The sequence below is a fragment of the Dipodomys ordii genome, unplaced genomic scaffold, assembly GCF_000151885.1.
Source record: "Dipodomys ordii isolate 6190 unplaced genomic scaffold, Dord_2.0 Scaffold178, whole genome shotgun sequence".
Taxonomy (NCBI): Eukaryota; Metazoa; Chordata; class Mammalia; order Rodentia; family Heteromyidae; genus Dipodomys; species Dipodomys ordii.
In genome coordinates, this window is record NW_012267394.1 from 1,464,323 (window position 1) to 1,483,714 (window position 19,392).

General features: G+C 37.2%; 1 protein-coding gene across 1 annotated transcript in view; it reads right to left on the minus strand.

Moving 5' to 3' along the window:
- Positions 1 to 19,392, minus strand: part of Diaph2 (diaphanous-related formin 2) — an 805,268-nt gene that overhangs the window by 617,305 nt on the left and 168,571 nt on the right. The window contains exon 6 of the mRNA XM_013033825.1: positions 13,629 to 13,768. Within this exon, the coding sequence (XP_012889279.1) occupies positions 13,629 to 13,768 (140 nt within the window). The remainder of the gene's footprint in view (positions 1 to 13,628; positions 13,769 to 19,392) is intronic.

The window sequence follows — 19,392 nt, forward strand, 5'->3', positions numbered from 1 at the left end:
AATGGAAAAAAGACAGCCTCTTCAGTAAATGGTGCTGGCAAAACTGGTTTAACATCTGTAGAAAATTAATCTAGATCCGTATATTTCACCCTGCACCAGAATCAACTCCAAATGGATCCAAGACCTCAAAGTCAAAGCAGAGACACTATGAAAACATTACAGGAAAGAATAGGAAAAAATTATAGGGCTCCTTGATACAGGCTGAAATTTTCTTAATAAAGACCCAGAAACACAACAAATCAAAGAAATGTTGGACAAATGGGATTGCATGAAGTTGCAGAGCATCTACATGGCAAAGAACATAGCTGGCAAGATCAATAGAAAGCCCATAGATTGGGAGAAGATCTTCATTAGCCATATAACAGACAAGGGTCTCATATCTAAAATATACTTCCAACCCAAAAATTAAATCCCCAAACAACAAATCCTCAAAGAAACAACTGCCCAATTAACAAGTGGGTTAAGACTTAAAGAGAAATTTCTCTCAAGAGGAAATAAGAATGGTCAATAGACACATGAAGAAATGCTCAACTTCTCTAGCCATAAAAGAAATGCAAATCAAAACCACATTGACATTTCACTTCACCTGGGTTAGAATGGCTATAATCAAGAAATCTACTAACAGATGCTGGAGGGATGTGGCCAAAAGGGAAAACTACTGCACTGTTGGTAGGAGTGTAAGCTTGTTCAACCACTTTGGAAAGCAGTATGGAGGTTCCTCAAAAGACTCTACATAGAACTCCTCTATGACCCAGCAATCCCACTTTTGGGCATTTACCCAAATGATCACAAACAAGGCTATACTAAAGCAACCAGCACAACCATGTTTATTTCAGCATTATTTACCATAGCTAAGATATGGATCCAACCCAGAAGCCCTTCAGTAGATGAATGGATCAAAAAAATGTGGTATATATATAAAATGGAATTCTAAGCCTCCATCAGAAAGCATGACATCGCCCAAATTGTATTAAGTGAAGTAAGCCAGGCCCAAAGAAACATAGGTCCCATGGTTTCCCTTATTTGCCATAACTAGTATATGTCTAGCACAAGCAGAAAAGGTCAAAAGCTATGTACATATGACCATTATTAATATCATCTTATAGATGATGTTAAGTGAAATTAACCCCAAGAAAGGGACACAAGAGTTTCTTTTATTTGCTATTGTTTTTAATGTTTTTATACTGTACTATGTGATTTTTTTTGTTTCTTTTGTATGTTCTTCCCCACAGTATAACCCCTGTTTTCACTGTATTTGATTTGGGTGCCCTGCATCTTGTATATACATTTTTATAATTTGTGGGAGGGGAAGAGAAATAATAAAATGCTTAAATAAGGATACAGGTTGACCCATTGTAACTGAGATATAAAAGACACTATGTTGATGAGGAACTTTACAACTATGGTGGAGGGAGGAGTTAGGGAGGTGGGGAGGGAAGGGATGGTTAGGGAAAAACAAAGGAGAGGTAACAAGGCTCCATAATAAATGTACTCATTAACTTACTCATGTAACTGTAACCCCTCTGTACAGTATTTTTACAATAAAATCATGAAAAAAAGAAGTGATCCCCTTTGAGCCTCTGAAAGAGGCGCCCAGGTAACTCCCTTGATTCAGATTTCTGGCCACCATAACTGTAAGAAATTAAAAAGCACTCAGCTCCTAGTGATTGTTATAAATGTACTAGGAAATTAAAACCATAACATTCAATGCTTTTTATCATTTCAGGGTGTGTTTTTCTATTATATGAAATATTATATACTCAAGATTAATTATCTCTCAATAGGATATTTTATTTCCTCTGCACTTTAATTCTTAAATAAATTGTTCTCATTCTTGGGTTTGCTCTTACATTGGTTTCTTCCTTGTTAAAATTGTATTGCTTCATTGCTTTTATTTACATATTTGTTTTTTCCAATAGGAAGATTGATTCTTTGCTGTGGTTTGCTGCAGTTGCTTATTTGTTAGTTTCTATGAGGCAGCTTGGGACTTTTATAGTGGAAGTTAACTAGGAAGTAACGTATGGTTTATAGACAGTTTAAATCTGGTGGAAATAGGAGTTGTACTTTATACTATGGAGTGATTATAGGCAGTTATAAGAAACAAAAGGTGTTTGTCTCATTAAAAAATTTCAGAACACTGATAGGAAAGTTAAGTAACTTTCCTTCTCATAGCAATTCTATAAGCATTATTTAAAATCCATGTTGATGTTCACTGTAAATTTCAAAGAGGAACATTCTGTGCTACAGTTTTAGAACTTATTTAACCATCACATTTCTTGTACCACGTGTCACCTTGCAGATGAAAACCATACTTAAACTATTAGTGAAAAATCTTAGAAAAACTGTGTAGAATAAGGAACTTACAAAATGGTTAATTTAGAAGAGGAAAATTTGGATGTGGGGTGAACTGACTTTGTTTTGCAAAAACTTTCCCTCCACACTCTCTTCTAATCTTTGATTTACTTTCACTTCCCTTCCCCAAGGTTTCTTTAATCTTTTAAAAGCCAATCTTTTCAAGTGTTATTCTCTCTAAGCTCTCCTCCTCAGCTCCAGTTCTTACAATCCAGCATACATAAAAGAAAATGCAAATACTAGCCACAGGCAAGAAAGATGCCCAGCTAGGGATTTCAGACCTGGAGTCTCAAAGTAACCCCTGGTATACAGTTAAAGGCCCATCACAAATGGATGTTGTAGAGAGCTTAACTTCTTCCCTCAGGGACAAGCTGGGGGAGAACCAGTTCACTTCCATCTACTTCTGTCTCCTGATCAGTAAGCAGTAGACTTTGCTACTACCACCAATTATTAACTTTGTGTGTGTGTGTGTGTGTGTGTGTGTGTGAGAGAGAGAGAGAGAGAGAGAGAGAGAGAGAGAGAGAGTATTATCATGCTAGTACTGGAACTTGAATTAAGGCCTCAGTATTGACCATGAGCTTTTCTGCGCAATGCTAGCTCTCTACAACTTGAGCCACAAATCAATTTTTTTGGTAGTTACTGGAATTCAGAATCTCCCATACTACCCTATCCATGCTAGCTTCAAACCTCCATCCTTAGATCTCAGCCTCCTTGAGGCTGAGGATTATAGGCATGAGCCACCAGTGCCAAACCCTATTTTGTTATTATTGTTATACATCTGTTCTATTACTTTAAGACAAATATTCCTTTTTTAGGAAAAATAATTGTTTTAGGGGAATTCAATCACAAGATAAAAAGAAGTCACAATTTGAGAGGGCAAATTAGGAGTCTTTATTAGAAAGTTGGTGACTACAAACAGACACATGTCCTCAATAAATCTCAAGTCTCGAATATACATAACACTGTTAGAAAACCTAGCCATAAGAGTAGTAAAGCAAAGAAAGAGCAGAAAAACAATACCAACAAACCATATCAAATCAAATTGACAGCATAAGTGGAAATACATGGTGACCTGAGGAAAGGCAGGCGACAGGGAGCATGGTGCAAAATGGTGCCTGAGCTGGTCAGGACCTAAATAGTGTCCTGGTCAGGGTGCAGGATCACAGCTTGCTCCAGAGTTCTGTGAGTTCTTTGCACAGGACTGGCAGCTCCAGCAACCTATTGTCTTACTGTCCCTGCCTCTAGGAATTCAGGCAGGTCAATTACCTGGGACTGGGACTTTACCTTCAGCAAGCAAGAAGACAAGATGGGACCAGTTTATTCAAATTCCCTTTCATCCACCATATTGCCAAGATAGTACTGGTAGACACAGTATCCTTATTTCATAGTATTAAAAAAAAAGAATTGAGGATGAGATTCAAATAGACAATAAAATAGTACTGGTAGATGGTACTGGTAGACCCAGTGTCCTTATTTCATAGTATTTTTTTAAAAAATTGAGGATGATAAAGGTGATAAAGGTGATGAAAATAGGTGATAGAAACAATTGCATGAAAGAAAAAAACATTTGAATACATATGTTAGGGTTCATTTCCCTAACATCAACTTAACTGACCTTTTCTGTTTGACTCAGACTTATACTAGTCATTGCAAATAAGGGAAACCATGGGACCTACACATTTATAAGATTATTTCTTTGTTGCTTTGTATGTCCCTCCCCCATGGCATAACCCCTGCTTTCACTGTATTTCATGTTGTTATAATTTGTGGAAGGGAAGGAAAAAACCAAATCGTTTAAATAGGGATACAGGTGTACCCATTGCAACAATGATACGTACAAGTCTTTATGTCGAAAACCAACTTTACAACTTTGGTGTGGGGGGGGAGGGTTGTGGGGGGTGAGTTGTGTGGGGAGGGAGGATGGGATGGGAAGGGGAAACAAAGGAGGAGGCTACAATGCTTGATAAGAAATGTACTCATTATCTTGCCCATGTAATTGTAACCCCTCTGTACAGTATTTTCACAATAAAAAAAAAAGAAAATAGGTGATAAAGGCCAAGAGAGCTGAATTGAAACGTTATATAAATACTTAAAGATAATGAAGTTGAAGTAAAAATAAAATAAAAGGCCAAGAGACTTTGATGATGATTTTCAGGACTCAAAGGAAAAGACACTGGCATTCTGTTTCATTTCCTCTCACATACACAGACACACTGAGGCACTGCATTATTTAAGTAACAGCCATGCCAAAGAGGTCAAATGTGATTCAATAAGTCCCATCTTGGGACAGTGACTGTGTCCCAAAAGATGATTCTGGATGGCCAGGGACAACTTAATGCTCCTAAACCATTCTGTGCAGCTTACACTTTGCTACCTTCTTGGAATCTAGGAAAATCAGACCAAAGATTACCTACCATAAGGCATTAATGACTATAGACTACCTGCTGCCACCTCTGAACTCCCTGGTAACTTAGAATGTTTTAAGTATTCCAGTCTTATCAAACCTAAAGTCCAGTTTTGTACCATGATAAAATACCTAAGGATGGCAAGGTTGGAGATGCCTGAGGATGGGCTGAAGGCCTCAGTTACTATGGCATATCTAGACCAGGTATATAAATTTGTAACTCTTCTATATGTTTGATCTACTAAATTTTCCTATCACTTTTACTACACTCCTATCTCTTCTGATATTTTCTCATGCTGGACATAAAACCTGGAGTAGATTAGCTGAATTTATTGTGATATGTTTTGGTGTCATGACTCAAACTATGTATGTCATTTTCTTTTTTTTTCTCTTTCCCAATCCTGAGGCTTGAACTCAGGGCCTGGGCACTGTCTCTGAACTTTTTCTAAAGGGTAGCACTCTACCATTTGAGCCCCGGCACCACTTACAGCTTTTTCTGCTTATGTGGTACTGAGGAATCAAACACAGGGCATCATGCATGCCAGGCAAGCACTATACCATGAAGCCACATTCCCAGCCCAAGTATGTCATTTTCTGACTGGTCCATGGGAAAGCAACTCAAACTCCTTCCTGTTTCAAGTAGTGATGAACTAAAGCATGCTATTGCCATGATCCAGACACTTTTCCTTTTACCTGGAATCCTCTACATTCCTGTTTCTGAATCAGATCTAATATGGTATTTGTGTACTTTGTCTTTGATTTGAATGAAACAGGTTTTTTCTTACTTGATTAAACTGCTATTTAGGTTAAGGACATGCCATTTTGCTCAGCTCAATAAAAACTTTACTGTTTGATTTTTGCCTGCCAGTGTTACAGCTTCATTGCCATCTGCTGCCACCATTGCCTGCTGGCTTTCTAGTCCCAGGAATTCAAGGACAGGACAGGAAAGGGAAAGAAAGGTGTAAAGAATTTTGTTCAGAAGTGAAGCATCTTGCTTGAAGGCCAGTACTGCTAGTCTATCACTTCTCTTGCACTGGTAATACTATCTAGGCAATTCAGAGTCTAGGGACTCTGATACCCTGGTATCAGAGTGGCCTTCATTATAATTAAATATTCTATAAGGGGATACTTATTGATCAAGTCCCACAACATTCTGATTTTATTTCGTGTGTGCCCACGTGTACGTGTTTGTGTGTGTGTGTGTGTGTGTGTGTGTGTGTGTGTGTGTGTGCTGCTAGTACACAGTGCCTCATGTTCTTACTTAGAATACTTGCTCATGGCTGGTGAACCACCACTTGAGACTTGCCTCCAATACTAGTGTTTTGCTGGTATAACTGGAAGTCAAGTCCAATTTTCTTCCCTGGCTAGCTCCAAACTGAGATTCTCTGATCTCAGCCTCCTGAATATCTAAGATTGTAGGTGAGAGTCACTACTGCCCAGGTACAATAGTACATTTTTAAAATAACTGTATTTCAAAAACTATATGTAGATAGATGAATGGCTCAAGTAGTAAGGCCAGGCGAGTATAAGGTTCTGAGTTTAAACTCTAGTATACCACCAAAAAAAACCCTAAAAACCCATAAAGAAAAATTTTAAAAGAAGTTTTAATTGTCTCTATCAGATTCTGAAACAATCTGCATTATAGAGAACGTAAGTCATATAACTCAGATTTTTACATACCTATGTATTTTAACTTTTATGTACCTTTTCTTGATATTAAAATTTAAACACCTTGCACTTACTAAGGTGCTCTAACACTTATGTTACTCTGCCAGTCCCTTCTTAGGATACTCTTTTTGGAGGATTGGTTGTAGGACTTGAACTCGGGCCCTGAGCTCATTTGCTCAAGGCTAGTACTCTAGCTCTAATCAGCCACAGCCCAACTTCTAGTTTTCTGGTGATTAATTGGAAATAAGAGTCTCACAGACATTCCAGCCCCGGCTGGCTTTGAAGCACTATCCTCAGATCTTGGCGTCCTAAGAAGCTAGGATTATAGGCATGAGCATCCAGCACCAGGCTGGTTATTTTTGAGATATAACTTTATGCCTGTGACAACTGGACTGCAGTTTTCCTATTTGTGATTCCTTGTGTTACTGTGATGATAAGCATATACTATTCAACCCACCAATTGTGTTACTCCATATGAGAAGTACACACTATGGCACCCAGACACTAGCTGAAATGAAATCTCATGAACTTTTATGACCACGTTTTCCTTGAACCATTATCCTCAGATCTCAGCACCCTGAGTAGCTAGGATTACAGGAGTGAGCAACCAGCACCTAGCTTAAAATTTTAATGGTACTCTTCCACCATTTAAGCCTGTATTTTCACTGATAGAAAAAAAGCACATGAAGCTGGGCACCAATGGCTCACACCTGTACTCCTGGCTACACAGGAGAATGAGACCTGAAAATGATGGTTCAAAGCCAGCCCAGGCAAGAAAGTCAGTGAGAATATTATCTCCAATTAACCAACCAAAGAAAGTGAGAAGTGGAGCTGTCGCTCAAGTGGCAAAGTGCTAGCATTGAATAGAAAAACTTAGGGAGAGCATATAGGCTCTCAGTTCAAGCCAATGAGCTGCACCAAAATAAATAAAGTGCACCTGAAGCTAGACATATTATAAAACTTAGCTCTATATTGGTGCATGTAGGGGATTTTTGTTTTTTGTTTGTGGCCCTGAAACTTTCTAGGAAGGTACTTAATTACTTAGTAATGCCTCTAACCTTCATTTCTTATAAGTTACTTTTTGAGAAAGGGACTTTCTTTCTACAGGGCAAGCACTTGAACTGACATCCATCTATATTAGGCTTCCCATCTCTGCTAGGACAACTGGCATGTGCAACTACGTCCAGTTTCCCACCACTGAGTGTCCCAGATGTTTGTCCATATTGGCGTAGAATGATTGTCCTTCCAATCTCAGCCTCCTACCTAGTCTAGAATGACAAGTATTTATCACCAAACCAAATTAGGAGTTGGGAAGAGGTCAGGATCTTGTAAATTTTTCTACCTCTCTAGCCTCAAAGTATGATCCACTTATACTCAAGGGCCATCAGTGCCCAACTTAACATTTTTATTTTTTAATCCTAGGCTTATTTGATTCAAGTCAGATTTTTGTTTTGTGCTAATACTGGCGGCTTGAATTCAGTTAGTTGGCATTTTTTGCTCAGGTTTGGCACTTTACCCTTTGAGCCACTTCCATTCTGGGCCTCAAACCCAGGCATGGACTGGGCACTGTTCCTAAACATATGTGATAAAGAATAGCACTCTACTCCCAGATTTTTTTGATCAGTCTCACAGTCTTTCCTCCCTGGGTTGGCATCAAGCCGTGATCTTCAGATTTCAGTAAATTGTGTCTTTCCTCTTTTCTAAGGATGTCATCTAGCTTGAATTACTTAACTTTTGTAGGCCTCAGTTTCCTTATACTACTTACTACCTCATGGTATATGTAAAATTTGTTTGGGTTTTGGTTTTAGTGCTGGTACTAGTCATTTAATCCAGGATGTTGCATTCTAATTTGATTATATTTTTGCTCAAGGCTGTGGTGCTATACCACTTGAGCCACAAGTTCAATCCCAGATTTTTGCTGGTTAGCTGGAAATAAAGAGTTTTGTGGACTTTCTTACTCAGACTGACCTAGAATTGTGATCCTCAGATCTCAGTCATCTGAGTAGCTAAGATTACAGGCAGAAGCCACCAGTACCTGGGTCCACTTCCAGCTTTTTTCTCTTTAATAGATATGTCTCACAGATTTTCCTACTTAGGCCATCTCCACTCCCCAAAAGTAGCTAGAACTACAAGCATGAACCAACAGTGGTCTTGAAGCTTGCTTGCCTTTTCAATCAAGCTTGGCTCTTGTTTTTGTTTTTGTTTTACGGTCATGGGGCTTAAATTCTGGGCCTGGGCACTGTCCCCTCAGCTCAAGGCTAGTGCTCTACAACTTGAGCCACAGCACCACTTCTGGTTTTGGGGTGGTTTATTGTAGATAAATTTCACAGCCTTCCCTGCCCAGGCTGGATTTTAACAGTAATCCTCAGATCTCAGCCTCCTGAGTAGCTAGGATTATAGGCATGAGCCACCAGCACTCAGCTTATTTCTTTTTACTCAAGTCAGATGTTTTTCTTTGTGCCAATCCAAAGGCTTGAATTCAGGGCCTTGGACACTGTCTCTGAACTGTTTTGCTCAAGACTAGTGCTCTACCACTTGAGCCACAGCTCCATTTCTAGCTTTTTTGCTCCCAGAAGGGGGATTGTTGTTTTGGGCCAATACTAGGGCTTGATTTCAGGACCTTACACTGTTGCTTGGCTTTTCACTCAAGCTTGGCAAATTACCACTTGAGACACACATCCTCTTCCAGATTTTTTGTGTGTGGGTGCTGGTCCTAGTGCTCAAACTCAGGGCCTGAGTGTTGTCTCTGGGGATTTATACTCAAGGCTAGCACTCTACCACTTGAGCCACAGCTCCACATCTGGCTTTTTATTTCTGGTTAATAGGAGATAAGAGTCTCAACAGACTTGTCAACCAGGTCTGGCTTCTAATCAGACTCCTCAGATCTCTGCTTCCCAAGTACAAAGGATTACAGTGATTCACTAGTGCCCAGCTAAGAATTTTAATTTAATCCAAATATCACAATATTAAACTTTTTCTGAGTGTGTGTGTGCCAGTCCTGGTGCTTGAACTCAGGACTTGGGCATTGTTCCTAAGCATTTGTGGTCAAGGACTACTCCAACCGCTTTGATCTACATATCTTCTTCCCACATTTTCCTTAGTAAATTGAAAGTAAGAGTCACAGACTTTTCTGCCCTGCTGACCTAAAAATGACTTGAGGAATATAACAGTATTTCGTCTTAAGAAACCATAAATCTGTGGCAATAAGCACTTGACCTTTTGAAATTTGAATTCATGCTACCATTTTTAGCACATTTGAATGAATCAATTATACTTATGAAATTTAATAATTATAACAATCTAGGTCCAAACATGAAATAACTAATTTTAAGACAAACATAGTCTCTCATCTTTTATATAGCTCCTTTTCTCCATCTTCCTTTCATTAATAAACATTATTTTAGGGAAAAACAGCTTCAGTCAGGAAAAGAGAAAAGTTCAAAACAGCATGGTTTTCTTTCAGCTTCAAATAGGAAAACAGTAAACTTCTAAACATTATAGTGCCAAGTTGCTAGAGGATGTCAGTTAGGATCTTCTGTTGAAAAGTCCCTCTCCTTAAAAGTCAACATGTCAAGGGCAGGAGGCAAGGGCTTTTGGATGATGAATGTTTGCTTCATGGTCTCAGACAGCTTATTTGAAGGGCTCAGCAACCACAGTGGTATGGATGTGGCTTGATGGCTTGCTGAATATTCTCAGTGGTTCAGCTGGGAAGCTCTCACTGCAGACTGCTGAAACTCTTGCCCTCCATGAGAGTGCACTTGTGAACCAAATGCAGCACCTCCTCCATGTGGGTGGACTCGCAAGGAAACTAGAATGCCACTGTTCCCATGGCTGCTGCTCCTGTGGCCACTGCTCTTATGGCCACTTAGGTTGCCACTGCACTCCTCACTGCTCTCGTGGTTGCTACCCTCATTCCTGCCACCAGTGATGCCCACCATTTCTGGCACCTTCTCAGATGCAATACTTTGCCCCACATAGACTGGGTAGGAATTTCCCAGAATCATATGTGATTTCACCATTTCCACAATATGGATGGTGAGCTTACTCACGTTTTTCAGCGAGTGGATACACACTATCTGAAGAATATTGTTTCCACCCAAATACTGGAGGAAACAGAACACTTTCGCTTAGGCCTTGACCATCACCAACTGCGTACCATTCTTCTCTACAACATCCTCAAGGGCATCAATTGGCTGTGAGGTCATATCGTCAATTTTATAGCAAATAATTTTGAAGTGACCTCAATCTTCTTGACAACTCCAATAACTGAGACATGGCCAACTTCATGCCCGTTAAGGGTGAACATATTGTTCACCATAATAGAGGACAGAAGCTGGCTTATGCTACAAGGTAATATTTCCTAGATACACTGCCAGACTGCCTTCCTAATTCAGGGAAATTTGCCTCCTCTAGTGGCTGTTTGTGGCCTTCACTAGCACCAAATATACTAGCAGCGCTGCCATACCTTCTCTACATTTTGAGAGTAGCTTCAGCAAAAAGGGGACACAAGACCTACTGGGCTAAGTCAGCCCCTCTGTAGACTGCTTCTACATGCAGCAACTATGTCTCTGAGATCATTAGCTTCTGGTTTCAAGCCTAACTCACAATACGTGGAAAACCATTCACAAGAGTGCAGAAGCCTCAAGCAAATCAGGACTTGACACAGACTCACTATGACACCATACTTTGAGGGAGACGCTTATTACTAGGCTGACTTCTTAAAGCTACACACATGATTTCAAGCATTTCTCACAATCTTTATAAGACTGGTTATTACTACGAAAAAAATCTGTCCAAATGTGCCCCCGTCGTTATGGAATGTCAAAATTTCTAGTTGTGTGTTTTGGAGGCTTTTTTGTTTTGTTTTTTTTTTGTTTTCGTTTTTGACATATGGTCTTGTATATCTATAGACAAACTCCTTTCAGATTTTCCCAGTAGCACAAGTTGGTCTAGAAATCATCATCTTGTTAACATGTCTCCCTACTGGTATGATTATATACACACTACCACAGCCACTTCATACTTGCCACTTCTTTTTTTTTTAATCATAAGGCTTGAACTCAGGTACTTGGACGGCATCCAATACCCGTACACCCACATGAGTCACAGCTCCACTTCCAGCTTTTTCCATGGTTACTTGGAGAAAAGAATCTCATGGAGATAGGAAATGTACCCATTACCTTACTCATCTAACTGTAACTCCACTGTACAGTATCTTTACAATAAAAACTATTTAAAAGAAAAAGAAAAAATAATAATGATCTCACATATATTTCTGCCCAGGCTGGCTTTGAACTGTGATCCTCACATCTCAATCCTCTGAGTAGTTAGGATTATAGGCATGACCCACCAATGCACGGCTGATTATTTCATCTTTAATCATTCATTTAATAACTACTCCAGTTAATCAACTGAAATTTTCAGCCAAAGTGTTCATCACTATTTTACAAGTGCTACTGGTTTTGGTGTAGTAGGGTTAGGACTAAACTCTCAAATCACTAACATGGTGAATAATGCTCTCTAAGAACTCACATCACTTGCTCAAATTATTAATTTTGGGGCATTCTAGTAGAAAGGCACGATCGTCATTTTAAACATTATAATATCTAAAAATAAATCTCAGGTTATTTCTGTGCTTATAAAGTTTTCATAAACCTACAATTTAAAATAATTCTACTAAATGAACTATGGCTATAAAAATAATTTATATAAAATATTATATAAACCAAACCCAATTAATTTTAAATTATTTTGAAAGTTCTTTGTACAGATAAAAACTGCACAAGACTTAGCTGTAATATATGAGGAGAAAGCCAAGCACAGGTGGCTCACACCTGCAATTCCAGTTAGTCAGAGGACTGAAATCTAAAGAGCCTAGCTAAAAGACAGCTTGAGCAGGAAAGCCTGTGCTATTTGATCTCCAATAACAAGGAAAAATGCTGGAGGTGGAGCTGTGGCTGAAAATGGTAAGAGTACTTTACTTGAGCTTGAAAAAGATCAGGGGCAGTGCCCTGGTCCTAAAATCAAGCCCTAAGACCAGCACAAAAATAATCATATATAATTATATTTTTCCATATGTATATATATATGTGTGTACATCTATATATGTGTATATTTCTATAAATCTATACATATATAGATATTACAGATTATTTCTTATATATAGATACTATACATATCTATATGTATATGTACACACATACATATATATATATATATATGTAGAAATCATGAATAAAATCTCACAAGGTTTTGTATACTCCAGTAAAGTCAGAATGTAAGATTCTCACAATTATATAAGTACATCCTCAAGCATTTCATGTTACGCTGACCATTTTTTATGTCATTTTATTGCAGGCCCTATTAATTTCAAGGCTTTTGTTAATGAAAACACATCACTGGAATCCATCATTGGCAAGAAGCCTCTCCCTTACCTATCCTTTGTAGCTAATAGCCAAAATGTATAGCACCTTAAAGAGTTTGTTATTCTTTTTTTTTCAGGTGGCATCACTACAGCTTGAACTCAGGATCTGGATGATGTCTCTGAGCTTTGTGAGTCACAGCTTTACTTCCAGCATTATGCTGGTTAATTGTAGATAAAACTTTTTTCACTAACTTTATTGCCAGAGGTAGCTTCAAACCTCAATACAAGTGATGTCTCACCTATTGTGGGGGTATCTGGAATGTAACTTTTAAAAGGAATAAAATACCCAACTACTATTTGTAATTTGAACAATCATTATATGAGTTACATGAATAGGTTTCCATGGAAGTGGGTATTTCTGGCCCTGTTTCATAGAACTAGAGGAATGAAATATTCAAGTAATATTCCAAGTCTTAAAAATTATCCATTTTTAACCCAACCTGAGAAGAAGGGATGGGAGGAGGATGTGGGGAAGAACTATGGAAGAGGTGACATTGATCAAGAAGCATTATACTCATAACCTGACTCATGGAATTGTAACCTCTTTGTACAACTACTAAAAAAATAAAAATTGCTTATTAATTAAAGATTAGCTTAACCAAATGCATTGTTAATGCTTACAGCATAAACAATCCAAACAATACTACAATACTATTATTAGACATTTATTGCTAATATTATACCTTAGGTCAGATAAATTTGAGGCTAAAGTCACATATTCACAAATTAATGTACAATGTAAATTATGTGAATCACAGCAAAATAATATGAATCACCCACCTGACAGGATTGCTGGTTAAAGAAACCCTCAACGATTCCAGGCAATTAAGAAGTTTCTCATCAGAAATGCCAGATCGTAATTCATGGACATACTCTTGTGAAGATAGGGTGCATTCATGTTTGCTATTTTTCAGCCCACCCTATGAAATAAGAAGATAAATTTAATGATTTTTAAAAGTCAAATAGAATATATATTTTAAAAGTCAAATAGAATATATACGTCATTTCTGTACAAAATATATTCCCTTCTTTGGCTGTACTAGTAATTAAACGTGTGTGTGTGTGTGTGTGTGTGTGTGTGTGTGTGTGTGTGTGCTGGCTGTACTAGTAATTAAATGTGTGTGTGTGTGTGTGTGTGTGTGTGTGTGTGTGTGTGTGTAGTATGCAAGTACTATAACTTGAAACTATTTTATCCAGACAATTTTTCTGTTGTTATAGTTGTACCATCCACAGGACTTGAACTCAGAGCCTATCACAATTCTTCCCCAATTTTTCAGAATAAGAGGTTCTTCAGGAAACATAGATGGCACTTATTTTTCTTTTCATTTCTATTCCTTTGTTGTTGCCAGTTTTGAGCCTTGAACTCAAAGTCTGGGTGCTATTCCTGAGACAAGAGTCTCAAATTTCTGTGCTTAGGCTAGCTTAGAACAGTGTTCCTCAGCCGGGCGCCGGTGACTCATGCCTGTAATCCCAGCTATTCAGGAGGCTGAAATCTGAGGATCGAAGTTCAAAGCCAGCCTGGGCAGGAAAGTCTGTGAGACTCTTATCTCCAATAAACCAGTAGAAAACCCGAAGTGGCACTGTGGCTCAAGCAGTAGAGTGCTTGCCTTAAGCTGAAGAGCTGAGGGACAGCGCCCAGGCCCAGAGTTCAAGCCCCACGACCAACCAAAAAAAAAAAAAAGAACAGTGTTCATTCCCTGTGTAACTAGGGTTATAGGCATGAGCTACCAGAGCCCAGCTTCAGCCCACAATTTTTTTGTGTGTTAAAAACTTAGTAGTAAAATTATATGATATAATATTCCAAGGTTTCTTTATCCACTTTAAAAGAACTGTACTGCTAGTGTTCATGCCCTGAATAGCCTGAATAGGCTTGAACTACAGAATTTAACAGTCCAGAATAAGGATTAACCATAGGGAGTCCAGTTTATTTTAAGGTATTTATAGTCCATTCTAAAACAAAAATAAAATTATTACAAAACCAAAATCTATAACAAATATCAAAATAGCACCATATCTCAAAAAGCAAATAACAGTTTATTAAAACAAAGAACAAAATGGTCTCAAATTAGGACGCTCAAACCATTCTACAGCAACTATCTCTTCCTAACTGATACTTTCAAGTTGGAAAATAACTTTAAAAAGTCAAGAGACTGCTAGGCACTGGTGGCTCATGGCTGTAATTCTAGGTACTCAGGAAGCTGAGATCTGTGGATTGCATTTGGAAACCAGCCCAGGCAGGAAAAGTCCTTGAGATTCTTATCTCCAATTAAGTGCCAGAAAACCAGAAGTTGGGCTGTGGCTCAAAGTGAAAGAGCATTACTCTAGATGAAAAAGGAGCTCAAGGACAGTGCCCAGGCACAGAGTTCAAGAATCAGGACTGGAAAAGAGTTAAGAAATGCATCTATGTAATATCAAATAGTCTTTAATTTTTCAAGCACATAAGAATATTCCTAACCTTTCTCATAGTTCCTTGGCTTCATTACCTTGCTATAACAATATAAGTAGTTCAGGCAATAGCCTGGGAAGAAAATATAAATACATTCAATGTACTAACACCTTAAATTTTACCTCCTAGATGTCACTAATTATAATTTCTGCTTTCTTATACTATAAATGTAGTCTGAAATAAAACTCTAGTTTGAGTCTTGTTTTTGACGTACATGCAACTACACTAACTTTAAGAATGTTATCATTTGGATTTTTATAAAGTGTTCATAATAATGAATGATGCCTCCTAAATGCAACAGTAATCCATCATTGATAATTTCTGAATTTTAAAAGGCCCATTAAATAATAAATATTGAAGGCATAATAAAACCTACATTTAGGGGATCTGTACTTGGTTCATAGTTCTATGACAATATTTTCACTATTTTAGCAATCTTTTTTGTATGAGGAACTTCAAATATGACAACCACCACACACTGTATCTAAATGTAGTCAGTCTCAAGAAAAGAATGATACTTTTTAAACTTGTCCATAACAATTACTAAACAAAAATAGTTTTACATTTCAGCTCCCATATTTTGTTACAATGGCCTTATTCCTTTGTTAGGAGATAAGTGGGTATTGAAAATGCAGGATGAATTGCCACATCAATAATATGGTTAAATAAAAACATTACTTTGAAATAATTTCTATATTCCTGTAGTTTGGAGGTATTTTGTTATTGTAGTTTTGTGTGTTTGTTTGTGTAGCTTCTGGGGCTTGAACTCAGGGCTTAGGTGTTGTTTCTGAGGTTTTTGCTCAATTGTAGTGCTATAGCTCTACTCCCTGCCTTTTGGTGATTAAAAGGAAATAACAGTCTCATGTAGTTTCCTGCTTGGGCTGGCTTTATACCATGACCTTCAGATCTCAATCTGCTGAGCAGCTAAAATTACAGGTACAAGCCACACTGCCCAAATATATTCCTATAGTTTATCTACCCATCTCTTACTTCACAAGCAATAACATCATAAATACTTCTAACAGTATAAATACAGAGCATAATTTTGAAGTTATATTAGTATAGAATTATTTACTACATATACCACTTTGAAGAGAACTAGTATAAGAAATTAAAATTTTACAAGTCCATAGTCTAATTCCACTTTAATATAATCTTTAAACTTATTCTATTGACTAATAGATAAACAGAGCCTACTGATGCACCCTGGAGGCTTGTATTTTGCCATTTTGTCTGCCTGAAAGATTTTTAGTCTATCCTTTAAGTATCCACCCATCAGTCTTCCTTTGCTCATTCTAGTTAATCTTCATTTTTTATTTCTCATGAACATTATTAACTTTATGTAAGTTTATCATGTGCCCTGTATTTTCCCTTCTAATTAGAACATACTCTATGAAGCAGGAAGATTGACTGCCTTGTTATCACTGTATCCCCATATAGTAAGAAACAATTTAGCACCCTATTGACACTCCTTAGTTTCTGTCACAATGGTTGGATATTAAATTGCTGAATAGCTGATGAATTTTGAACTGCTTACATTTCCAAGTAGATTTTAACTCTAGGGATAGTTATTATTAGTGTCAACTTTACCAAATCAAGGGATGCATAAGTTAGTATTTTGGCAGAGTTTTCCTAGAGACACTTAGATTACAGGACATTGACCTGGTCAGGGATTTATTGATGGATTCAAAATTTGGATAGACTATCAGGAGGTGATGGGAATGTGGAAAGTAGAGACATGGGAAAAAGTCGAATGTCAGATGCAACTTTGAAGGGTATATCTTGGCACTGGCTTCTTCCTGCCACTCCTGTTCTTCCTGTATACCATAATGTGAGAAGTTATGCTCTGCCATGTGTTCGCACCATGATGATTCGTCTTCCTTATGGCTCAAAGTAATGAAGAATTGAAACTTCTGAAACTTCACAAATTGAAACTTCATAAATTGAAACTTCTGAAACACAGTTGAAATAACTCTCTCAGAGCAATGAAGAATTTGATTAATACAGCATTATTTCATAATATAATAGGGCCGATGAGTTTTGAGTCAAGTCTATTCATAAATACTGAGAATACTGCTGGGGACAGCATACTCCTAAACCACATGGTTCGAATCATGCCTCAATCACTTTAATTTTAGAAACCTTAAATACATTTAATAATCTCTGTAAACCAATTAGCTCATATAAGGTATGTAGGTAAGAAACACCTAAAATTTATGCTTGTTGTGAAAGTTAAGACTGCACACAAAGGATGCAAAACAGGCATTTCATATGTATCCTACTATGGACACCAAAAAGTATTAGTTACTTTTTTCTAATTAACCCTATGATTATTAATTTCATTATGAGCCGGGAGCTAATGGCTCACGCCTATAATCCTAACTACTCAGGAGGCTGAGATCTGCCAGATCGAGGTTCAAAGCCAGCCCAAGCAGAAAAGTCCGTGAGACTCTGTTCTCCAAATCCAGAAGTGGCTCTGTGGCTCAAGCGGTAGAGCGCTCGCCTTGAGCTGAAGAGCACAGGCACAGTGCCCAGGCCCAGAGTTCAAACGCCACAACCGACCAAAAAAAAAAATTCATTATGAACAAATACACCAGCTTGGAGCTCAACCCACCCTCATCTCCCACTACATAATCTAATAGAACATGATTGAAAATATAAAACTTTGTAGAACAAATAACTTTTGCTAAGCTTTGTAGGACTTTGGGGTTTCACATAAGTTTATATTTAAAAATTTTGAAAACATGCTGACATGTTGATTGAGGGTAGACTGTCCTTGAAGATCAGTTCTAATAGGCTCATTACAGAAATAAACAATGCAGCTCAAATAATTAGTGAGGTTGCAAGAATAAAATGCAAATATGATGGTCCTCAAATCATTCCTTTAACCACTATATACCACTTTTTTTAATAAGAGTGAAGCGACAACTGTTTAATACTGAGATTTCTATTTTAAAATGTCATTGTCAAACTATCTTTAACATTATCAATATGGTACAACATAATATTTAAGAAATCACCAAATTACAAAACAGTCGAAAGCATTAAACTAAACATCACTATACTTAATAGGGCTATAATATAGAAATTGTTTATTGTTAACATCCTGTTCTGATACTGAACAAAGGAAACAACCAGATAATGGATAGATAATAATGGAAATTTTAATTAGCTGCTCTGTATGAAATTAATGAAAATTACCACTGTGCCCATTTGATCTTTAAAAAATAATGCAGACCAAGTTAGCAATTAGTGTACATTATGCTAGTCTAAAGCAAAGTTAAAAAAAAAAAGGTTCTGTAATTTTAAGCCATTCCTTAATTTGAAAAACATGAGGATGTAGATACTTTTTACAACTATATTGTATCATTTTAAGCCAGTACCCAAAGAACTGAAACATATTTTGGGTGAATTTATTAATCGTGCATTCTCCATACTGATATGAAATATTAATATGTTTAAAGCCAATATTCTGAAAAGCATATTTAAAGTATATAGCAAAGATAACCAATTCTGAGTTTAAGTTGTTTTCACCCAAGCATATCTTTCATTAATTAAGGTAAAAGCTTATTTACATAAAGTTACATAGTTCTAACCTGAAAGGAATTATTGATTATACACTGGACTTTTCAGATATAGCATGAACACAGATAGCAATTACTATTAAGAGTGTCATCTTCAAATAAAAGGGAAACACTGTCATGAAAGCAGTAATACTGTCACCATTATTGACTGTTTTATAAACCTTAATGTAGTGAAGTTTCCTTGGCTGTATTTTAATCAAGTGAGCTTCTTATCTTCCATTGTAGTTCCATGAAAGTACAATGTTATAGATTATCAAGTTTGGAATTAGATATACAAAGGTATATAGTATTCTTTAAGAGGTTCTTATAACTTGGAAAGTATTAGAAAATCCAGAAGCCATTTTAATCATCTGTTCTTTGAGATCAAGTAGGAAAAGTAAGTACCATATCCAAGTCAAACCACCAATTTGATCTAATAATGATATACTTCAGTGAGCTATACAACTCTAAAATCATTACTCAACATTTAAGATGGCTTCTATTTATTAAAGAAAAGCATCTCTTAAAACCATTA